The 10851-nt window shown below is 44.6% G+C and overlaps 1 protein-coding gene across 1 annotated transcript; it reads right to left on the bottom strand.

Moving 5' to 3' along the window:
- Nucleotides 1–1749: 1749 nt before the first annotated feature.
- On the bottom strand, nt 1750–3767 carry LOC108260171 (histone H1-beta, late embryonic). The gene is made up of 5 exons (XM_017460242.3): nt 3567–3767; nt 2664–2938; nt 2487–2583; nt 2356–2396; nt 1750–2196 (listed from the first exon to the last, which is right to left on the bottom strand). Exons 1-5 carry the CDS (start codon nt 3649–3651, stop codon nt 1807–1809), a joined length of 888 nt encoding a protein of 295 aa, XP_017315731.1. The 5' UTR covers nt 3652–3767; the 3' UTR covers nt 1750–1806.
- Nucleotides 3768–10851: the final 7084 nt, after the last annotated feature.

Below are 10851 nucleotides of genomic sequence, written 5' to 3'. Positions count from 1 at the left end.
TGACTGAAAATTTTACGTTTGCGAGTCGACTTGTTCACAAAGCCGAATCACTCGCAAATGACTCATCACTATAGTGCATTGGGTCGTTCAGGTTCTCTTGCATTTCAGCGTTAGTGTGTAAATCCTGCACAGGAACCCAAACTGTACCTCTAACCTCAGGCCGTGTTAACAGCACGCCGTGTCTCCCGTACCGTCTTGTAAAACACGACACAAAGCTTCTCACTGCAGTAAGCACTCTTTAGCCGTGTTTATACTGACGCTAACTGACGCTAACCCGACCTCCGATCATAAATCCGTCCCGAAGGACCGCGCCATAAAGCGATCCTGCTCCTTCCTTACTTTTTTTTCTTTTATTTTTTTTTACGAGTAATCCGACTCTCCGCGACCCATAATCCCCTTGTGCTCCCACCGCCGAACCGTAGCGTGCACGCTCAACACATCGATAATCACTAACCTCACACACAAAAACGTCACTTTATCTTTGACCCTGACACCACAGGTCTGAGATTAAAGTGAAAACAGAGAAAGTTTCATTTCACAGCTGAGGGAAGAAAGGAAGCAGGCAATAAGTCCTGCCTCGTGCCTCGTCTCAGATAATTATCTGTAATGAATTATAAAAACGTGTAGCAAACACTCGCGGGTGCAGTTCAGGGGTTTGTTTTTTTGTTTTTTTTAGCTTCAGCACTCGAATCGGTCAAACTCAACATTATATTAACACACTACTGTCTGTGCTGCCAGCTGGTCACATGACACGCCTTAGCCAATCAGAATGCAGGAGGTACAAATTTATCCAGTAACTAAACGTAACAAACATTTACACTACACACATTTTCACAAAAATCTTAAGTCAAGAAAGTTCTTAACATCAATTCTAAGAAGTTCGTAAAGTTCCTAACTGCAATTCTTGAAAAATTCTCAAATATATTAATTTATAATCAATTTTTCCCTGATTAATATTTGAAACAACCCAATAACTTCATTACAAATCTTCACCGTTTGGGGATCTACAAGTTGACCGTTATCCTAACTTGAAGTTACTCACAATGATCAACAGTAAGAATAAGAATTTTTTGGAACAAGCTTAAAAAAAAAACGTATTCCCCAAAGTTAACTTAAAGTTCAAAATCAAGAAAACCGCCGTTCTTAATGTTTCATGAGCGCAGCCCCCATCTCAGACATTTTAATGATCGTTTTAGTTTTGTACCGAGTTCAGAGAAGTTCAGGACCGCAGCCGTTTTGGAAAAAGCAAGAATCAGCTTTTCGCTTGTTGAGTAATTTGACTCAACTCCACCCTCTTAAGCCCCACCCACCACATTTAAATTTAAATCATAACCCCACTTCTGCATCACAAAACTAGCAAAGCATAACATTTATGGAAAAATATGGGTAGGTAACGGACAAGCCTTCCATTAGTGAGGTTTACTCTGACCTCACGAGGGTAAGGAAGTCAGTTTGGGTTACAGGGACACGGAGCGTGGTCGTTCCGCGCTGAAAGCAAGGGGGTTAAGTTTGAGTGTGTTAGTGTTCTACAGTCATGATCTCAAACCTCCAGTTTAATTTGATCCACTCCTGCAGTAGGAGGTGTTTATTAGCCATGAAGGCTCTGGTGTAGGTGTTGAAGATGTCCACAGTGGGGTGAAGTCATACTTTACTCCAGCGGCAGTTTAAGAGGACGTTTGAGAAACCAGCAGGCGAGTGCATTACATTAGCGAGAGTAGAGAAGTTGAGATCATCTTCAGTCACCACAGGTCAAGTACAAAAGGCTTTATTAGACACACGTAAAAAGACTGATCAAGTGAATGTTAGTTATCTCTCTGCTGCATTCTTGCGGTTCTTCCTCGAGGATCTGGAGCTGTTCTGCTCTCCATCAGCCGCTTTCTTTCCTCCTCGTTTCTGTGCAGTCACTTCAGCCTGGTTTGGACCCCCCTCAGATTTCTGGGCCTCTTTCTTCATCAGGTTTACTTCCGCTGCGTTGTCAGAGCCTTCCTCAGCTTTCTGAGCCGCTCTCCTTCCTCCTTTCTTGGCACCGGATTTCTCGCCGTTCTCACCCTTTGAAGCTTTGGAGGTTTTTTGGGTTTTGGCTTCTGGCTCTCCTTCACCTGCTGCTCCAGAAGCTTGCTTGGCTTTGGGTTTCTTTGCAGGTGCCACTTTGGAAGCCAAGGCATCGTTCTTCTTGGTTTTCTTGGGTTTGTCTCCCTGAGAGGTGCCACAGGGGTGGAATGGAGGGAGGGAGGAGGAAAAGAAAAAGCAGAGGAATGAATCGAAGCCGTAAACTTGTTTATAGATGCCCTTTACAACAGCACAAAGGGCTCCGAGATCAAATCAATATTGACTGTTCATAAAACACCCGCTCACCTCCACAGCAGCAGACTTTGTTTTCTTTGTCTTCACTTCCCCTGGAAAACAAAAAGGTCAACATCAAGGCAACGTTCTCCCCGTTTGGACTGCGAGACTCGAGCAGGTCTGAGAGGTTTGTGCTAGCTCACCCGTCCTGGCTTTAGGTTCTTTGGCCTTGCCAACGTTGGGGTTCTTGTTCTCTTTAACTTCTCTGCTGGTCGCTGGTTTCGGCTTCCTAACAGCAAGCTGAGAAGATGATCGTTATTAGAAACCAAGGCATTCTCATGTTAGAGAGACAGCTCTACCAGTTTGAACCAGTTCCTCACTCTGAAGCGACCCTGAGCTCCAGTCGTCGTCGTCGTCGAGTTCGCAGGTCTCACAAGAGCTCCAGATTCGATCCCTTTAACAAGAGCTTTGCGCACCATCGTCTTCAGCCTCGTCTCGTCCACCGTCTTGTGTTTCTCCTTGATGAAAGTGCGGATGGCCTGAGCGGACACGCCCTTGCGCTGGTCCAGCGCCGTCAGCGCCTCCTTCACCATCTCCATCGTGGACGGATGAGGAGGCACCTTCCTCACGGCCTTGCTCACCTCCTCAGGACCATCTTTAAAGAAAAGGAAAACAAAACCAGGTAAAGGGTCTCTCACACACACACACACACACACACACACACACACACACACACACACACACACACACACACACACACACACAGCAACTAAACTAGTACAGATCTCAGTGTTGAGTCTGAGCCAACATGCAGCTTTTATTTTATTCAGAATCCTGCAGTTTATCTACTTTAGATTAAAGTTATGGGGACAAAGTGGGCTTGTTGCAAAGAGTTTAGAAAGCAAATGCAATTAGTCACTAAAATTAAAATTACATGCTTGATTAGTCAGCAGTTAGACACCTGTTGTGCCAAATATGAGCCTGAATACAAACATGCAACACCCCCATTATGTAGAAGGGGAAAGAGAGGTCTTATTCTATACCAACTCCTACAAAACCTTGCTTTAACACTCAGCAGTAACCGGGGGGGGGGGGGGGGGGGGGGTCACGGCACATTAAAGGAGTAAATAAAGTAGGTTTTATTAACCAAATAAATTAGTAGGCTTGTGAAACTCCTCATTAATCTCATCAGAACTACTCAGTCACGTGACTGATCACAATCTGACTGAGTACATAACTCAGACGAGTCCAAGTGAACGGATCAATAATAAACAAACACAAACCTGGTGTCTGATCTTCCTTCACCTCTTTCTCAGCACCTGTGCTGGGAGAAGTGCTCATTTCTACAGCCGCCTTTTTAGGACCCATTTTTAAAAGAGTAACCAAAAAAAAAAACTTAATCCTTAAAAGACTTTTAAAATAAAAGGACAACAAAAACCCAAAACTGCCAACTCACTAAAACCGCTGAGGCTGAAGATACAGACAGGGCTAACAGCAGTGCTATTTAAAGGCAGACAGGTCGCTCTGCGTCTCTCTCTCACCTGGTCCTCATTAAGCCAATTAAGCAAATTTCCCACCATTTTGCAGTTCAGAAGGACTCAGAGGAGAGGTTCATCTGCAAATCTGTGTTTCTCAGAGACTGATTCATCAAACGTCTAAAAATATATATATCTATCTTTAAAAAGAAAAAAAAGAAAGAGAGTTCAGCGCCTCAGTGTCCTGCTGCCTCTCGAATATACACACTGAACAACAGGAAGGATTTTACTCACATTAACACAGAGGATGAAAATCTCCAATAATTCTGCACCTCAGTGAGTTAACAGTTTGATTATGATGGAAATACTGACCATGTAGAGCGTTTTATTTCATTAATGGAAAGTTTAGTATTTAAATGGCAAGTTAAGGTTCTTCATTAACAAATCTCCATGTTAAACATATCCATGGCAACAGGGTAAAGACTGTAAACAATTTAAATCATGGAGGATAAACTAGCTTTATTTTATCTTTACGCAACATGTTTAGCAGTATATATAATGTATGGCAATTTGAGTACAGTTTTACGAAATGTTTAAGACTTTTTTGGTAAACATTGCCCATTTGGTGCATTTGTTTTTAGATTGATAATAAATTAGAAATGCTCATGTTGAATGGAGCATGGGGTGCCAATATTTATAAGTGAAGGTGTGATGATGGCCGTGTTAAATAATGTGAACTATTGTGTGCACAGTTGATTTAGATGTAATATTAATCCTGAGAGTTATACCCAAGTAAGACTGAAAAAAAACAGCCCCCCAATGGGCGTGGTCTAGTATTCTAATGATTATGCTTGATTGACAGCCCTGTGTCCAGGCTTTCAATCCTGCTACATCAAATCTCTGTTATCTTTCACTCACCTGGCCACTCAGGCTGTTTGGGCAGGGCTAGTGACATCAGTCCTGTGATTGGTGAAGGTTGACGTTACATTCGCGTTCCCCAAGATTAGCCCCGCCCACTTTGACAGAAGGAGAGAGAAGGAGGAACGTTCATGTTGAGAAGTTCTTCACACTTTGTTCTGCAGACCAACATGAAGCTCATTAGAAGCTAATCACAGACCTCAGACTCCTGCAGCGTTTAATGAGAAAAACCACACACGCACACACACACACACACACACACACACACACACACGCACCACTGCGTCTCTTTCTTTATTTCTCCTTCATGAATCCAGACGTGTTGTTCCGAGGCTGCAGTCAGACGAGAGGGAAAATAATAAACTGTTTATTTTCTGAGTGAAAAATCAGGTCATAAATACAGGAACACAAAAGCGCTGTGGTGTAAATGTTATGAAAACAGTCGCGCTGACCTTTTACCTTCACGCCTTAATGAAGAAAACGCACGCGGATTCCGGTTACGCTGCACTCGGGTCCGAGTCTGAGGGGGTCTCTGAAAATGCTCATTTATTTTCCTGGAGAGGAATCAGTGTCCGGGCAGTGACTGGAATTACATCCTGCGGGTTTAAAGGCACACGGTACGAGAACAAACCCCAAACCGTACCGAAAGCCTGTGTGGACTCATTTCACCACTGTCCCAAACCACACCTATCATCAGTCCACTGTGGGCGTGTCCCAGTCCACTGTGGGCGTGTCCCAAACCACACCTATCATCAGTCCACTGTGGGTGTGTCCCAAACCACACCTATCATCAGTCCACTGTGGGCGTGTCCCAAACCACACCTATCATCAGTCCACTGTGGGCGTGTCCCAAACCACACCTATCATCAGTCCACTGTGGGCGTGTCCCAAACCACACCCTGTTCACTATCATCAGACCACTGTGGGCGTGTCCCAAACCACACCCTGTTCACTATCATTAGTCCACTGTGGGCGTGTCCCAAACCACACCCTGTTCACTATCATCAGACCACTGTGGGCGTGTCCCAAACCACACCCTGTTCACTATCATCAGACCACTGTGGGCGTGTCCCAAACCACACCCTGTTCACTATTATCAGTCCACTGTGGGCGTGTCCCAAACCACACCCTGTTCACTATCATCAGTCCACTGTGGGTGTGTCCCAAACCACACCCTGTTCACTATCATTAGTCCACTGTGGGCGTGTCCCAAACCACACCCTGTTCACTATCATCAGTCCCCTGTGAGCGTGTCCCAAACAACACCCTGTTCACTATCATCAGTCCACTGTGGGCGTGTCCCAAACCACACCCTGTTCACTATCATTAGTCCACTGTGGGCGTGTCCCAAACCACACCCTGTTCACTATCATCAGTCCCCTGTGAGCGTGTCCCAAACAACACCCTGTTCACTATCATCAGTCCACTGTGGGCGTGTCCCAAACCACACCCTGTTCACTATCATTAGTCCTCTGTGGGCGTGTCCCAAACCACACCCTGTTCACTATCATCAGTACCCTGTGGGCGTGTCCCAAACAACACCCTGTTCACTATCATCAGTCCCCTGTGGGTGTGACCTAATTCACTACATGCTCAGTGCAGTGGATATTCTGTACATTTTGGCAATCTCTAGAAGACTGCAGTACATTATGGGATTTTCTAAGTGCACTACAGAGTGTGTGTGTGTGTGTGTGTGTGTGTGTGTGTGTGTGTGTGTGTGTGACATACAATTACTTGCAGCTAATTAGATCAGGAGTATAATCGCTGTGTGTGTGTGTGTGTGTGTGTGTGTGTGTAATCAACACTAATGTGCCACACTTTATTTAATGAGTCAGTTTGATTGTGGCCTTGATTAGAAAGGACACACACACACACACACATACACACACACACACACACACACACACACACACACACACACACACACCTCTTTTCTTCTCTGTTCTTTTTGTTTTCCTCTCTCACTCTTTCTTTCTCCTGTCTCATTTTCCTCATTTTATTTTCTTCTCTGCTTTCCTTTATTTATTCTTTTCCTCCACATCTCTCTCCTCCTTTCTCTGCTCCGTCTCTCTCACTCTTCCTCTGGGTGTTTTTAGTTTTTCTCCTCCATCTCTTCCATTTCTCTCTTTTTCCCTCTAATTCTCTCTCTCTCTCTCTCTCTCTCTCTCTCTCTCTCTCTCTCTCTCTCTCTCTCTCACTGTTTAAATTTATTGTAAACTAATAATCTGTCATTGGTGCAGTACACACTATTACAGAATGTGTGTGTGTGTTCACTGCCCTTTATGTAAGGTGTGAGTGAGAGAGAGAGAGCGAGAGAGCGAGAAAGCGAGAGAGACTCCACACAAGATGAAACTGCAGCCACACCCGCTGATTTTCCACTTCATTTCTCTACCTGTCTCTTTCTTTATTCCTTTCTCTCCTCTCTCAAACTGAGCTGCTGGTATTCACATTTACACACACACACACGGAGCATTTAACCTCCCCTACTTCATCACACGGGTTGTGTGTATGTGTGTGTGTGTCGTTTGCAATTTCATAGGTGGGTGTTCTGGCTCAAAATGTGTGTGTGTGTGTGTGTGTGTGTGTGTGTGTGCACATGCACTATGGCCTACATTTATCTTTCTTAGCTGTTGGAATGTTCAGGTGAATTATGGAGATTTTAACCTTTGCATGCTGACCTCTCTCTTGGGGTGTGTGTGTGTGTGTGTGTGTGTGTGTGTGTGTGTGTGTGTGTGTGTGTGGTTTTTTTTGATAATGTCACATGTTCATAAACTGAAAGCTTTTGGCCTCCAGTTTAGCATGGTGCAGTGTGTGTGTGTGTGTGTGTGTGTGTGTGTGTGGCCTGTGTTTTGTGACATTGTATGACATGAATATCTATAAACATGGAGAAAATGACATCAGAGAAAAACACCGTAACAACGTTGCAGCGACGTTCTAATCTAACCTTCTCCTAACCTGTGACGGTTACTGTTACCGTCCCGAACGGATTATTTTCCCATAACGACACGTCCCCAGGAGTTTATTCCTCTTCAACTAACAACACGTCGTACTTTTTATCCGTTTATAGTTACATTTATTGTTCATGAAACGATTTAGTGATTTAGTTCCTGTTCTCGTTTACATTATAGCAGCTATAAACACTCGCTCCCTCAGACTGTCACACAGCGCTGACACTGGAGACTCCTTCCGTTAATGCTAACACTAGACATGATTTTAAATCCGTTTATGTGGAGCGTGCGCTGCACACGTCCCTGCGAATGAGCCGTTGCTATAGAAACGATAACGTATTAGAACAAGATCGTTAATATAAACCTGCGCTACTGCCAGAGCCGCTGTTATAGAGAACTCATCACCAGCTTCTGACCAATCACAGGCGCCAATCATTCTGTTGTAAGAAGAAGAAGAAGAAGAAGAAGAAGAATTCCGCACGTTACTCAGCAGCTGAGTTGTGTAAAAAAGTGTGTGAGTGCGAATTGAAGTAAAGCCTTTGACACTTCACACATGTACTTGTGTAACCACACACACACTCACACACACACTCACACACTCCCCTTAACAATTATATTCACCCCCAGCTGCAAGGGCACATAGTTGACCTTTCTGGCTCTGCAGGGGGAAAAGAATACACACACACACACACACACACACACACACACACACACACACACACACGCTGTAATCTTGCACTGTGTGACGACGTGTTTTATCTTTAACTCTCTCTCTCGCTCTCGCTTTGTTATTATTGAACTCTGTTTCTGCAGCCGGAACAATGCAGAGATACACCATTAAAGAACGCACGCACACACACACACACACACACACACACAGACACAGGGCTCTGAGCTTAATGGTCCCGCTGCTGTAGAGACAAGGTTGCTTTTGTAAAGATTTTCTATTGTGTGTGTGTGTGTATGATTTAGGTTTGAACAATCAGTGTGGATAAAAGGTGTGTGTATGTGTGTATGTGTATGTGTGTGTGTGTGTGTGTGTGTAGCAGAGCTGAAAACCTCCAGCATTAGAAGAGTTTCTTTTTAAGACCTCCTGGGTAAACCACCTACAACAGAGGAGCACACACACACACTGCACACACACACAGAGAGAGAGAGAGAGAGAGTGAGAGACAGATAGAGAGACAGAGAGAGAGAGAGAGAGAAGCCTGGAGGTGAGTGAGTGTGTAACAGGAAGTCCGTGTGATCGATGTGCATTTGTCCTTATCCTGAAGCTGCAGCAGACGAGGTGTGTGTGTGTGTGTGTGTGTGTGTGTGTGTGTGTGTGTGTGTGTGTGTGTGTGTGTGTGTGTGTGTGTGTGTGTGTGTGTGTGTGTTTTCGCCCACACACGATTCAGCTGATTAAAGGCTCGTGCGATCATCCGGAGTGATTTGCAGCGTATAAAACAAATTAAAAAGTCGTTTATAGTTTATGACTCATGGCGAACAGCTAATGAACGCTTATGACCACCACTTAGCTGATTAGCATCATGCTAGCTGCACACTCACTAAACCATTTTGACCAGCTTTTTCAAACTCTGAAACATAAACTCTATTCGCGATTAAGCTATAGATGCTTCATGATGCTAACTTCCAATAAGCTTTGATTATTATTTAGTACGTGTTCGCGACATTAGCGTTATCCTTGAACGCTTGGACAATTTGAATCACTGAATCATCAAATTATTAAACCGTTGAATCTTTGAATCATTCAATCACTGATTCATTAAATTGTCAAATCATTGAATCATCAAATCTTTGAGTTTTGAATTATTAAATCATTAAATGTTTAAATACTTGAATCACTGAATCATCAGTGTTAAATCTTTGACTCTTTGAATCATTGAATCATCATATTATTGAATCATCACATTAAAAACAATTCTCTAATTATTAAATCTCTGACTCATTGAATCATCAAATCATTGAGTTACTGAATCATTATATCACTGAATGTGTGACTAATTGAAACTTTGAATCACTGAATCATCACATATTTGAATCATTTAATTATTGAATCAATCCTTGAATTATCGATGTATTAAATCTAGGGGGGAAAACGTTCCCGTTTACCTCCAGGTGTGAATATTCCATATCGGAAATTTGGTAGCTTTCTGTCGGCCAAGCACGAACATGGCGTGTGGTTTTTCCACAGTAATCACACAGTTAGATAAAAACATTATGGAAAGGAAAGCGTTGTAGGAACGTTGTAGGAACGTTGGTATAGAAACCCAGAAAGCGTTTTTATCTGCAGGAGAACAAAACGGACGTTTCCATGATGCGTGTTTTAACGATGTTTTGCTTTAATGTTCCTGCAGATACAGATGTCACGTAGGGAGCCGACGTAGTGAGTGTAGATCAGAGTGGAACACGGTGCAGGTGTGTGTTTAAACATGATGAAGTGTTACAGAAGTGCTGATGAGAAGCTGCCCTTCAGCACATGCTCTCTTTCAGAGGAAATGAAAGTCTGCTGTCTTAAAGCTGTCACAATATTTTTCCTCCAATTATCCCTCGCTTTTTTCTGCTCTGTCCTTCGGTTTGTTCCTCATCCTGCGCTTGGTGCCGTGAAGTTGAGAACAGTGGAGCAGAGACTCACCGCAATAATAACACACATTTACTCTCTAATTACTGCCTTTATACCAATAAACACTAATCACCACTGCAGGGAAAGGGGTGGGGCATGAGAGAGAGGGGAGGGGCATGTGAGAAAGGGAAGAGGTGGGGTATGCCAGAGAGGGGATGGGCATGAGAGAGAGGGGAGGGGCATGTGAGAGAGGGAAGAGGTGGGGTATGCCAGAGAGGGGATGGGCATGAGAGAGAGGGGAGGGGCATGTGAGAGAGGGAAGAGGTGGGGTATGCCAGAGAGGGGATGGGCATGAGAGAGAGGGGAGGGGCGTGTGAGAGAGCGGAGGGGCGTGTAAGAGAGGGGAGGGGTGGGGCAAGCAAGAGAGGGGAGGGGCGTGTGAGAGAGGGAAGAGGTGGGGTATGCCAGAGAGGGGATGGGCATGAGAGAGAGGGGAGGGGCGTGTGAGAGAGCGGAGGGGCGTGTAAGAGAGGGGAGGGGTGGGGCAAGCAAGAGAGGGGAGGGGCGTGTGAGAGAGCGGAGGGGCGTGTAAGAGAGGGGAGGGGTGGGGCATGCAAGAGAGGGGAGGGGTGTGTGTGTGTGAGGGGGAGGGGCAGGTAAGAGA

The sequence above is a fragment of the Ictalurus punctatus genome, chromosome 28, assembly GCF_001660625.3.
Source record: "Ictalurus punctatus breed USDA103 chromosome 28, Coco_2.0, whole genome shotgun sequence".
In the NCBI taxonomy this organism is placed as follows: Eukaryota; Metazoa; Chordata; class Actinopteri; order Siluriformes; family Ictaluridae; genus Ictalurus; species Ictalurus punctatus.
The sequence above is the reverse complement of the archived record's forward strand: the minus strand, read 5'-3'. Positions and strand labels throughout refer to the sequence as shown.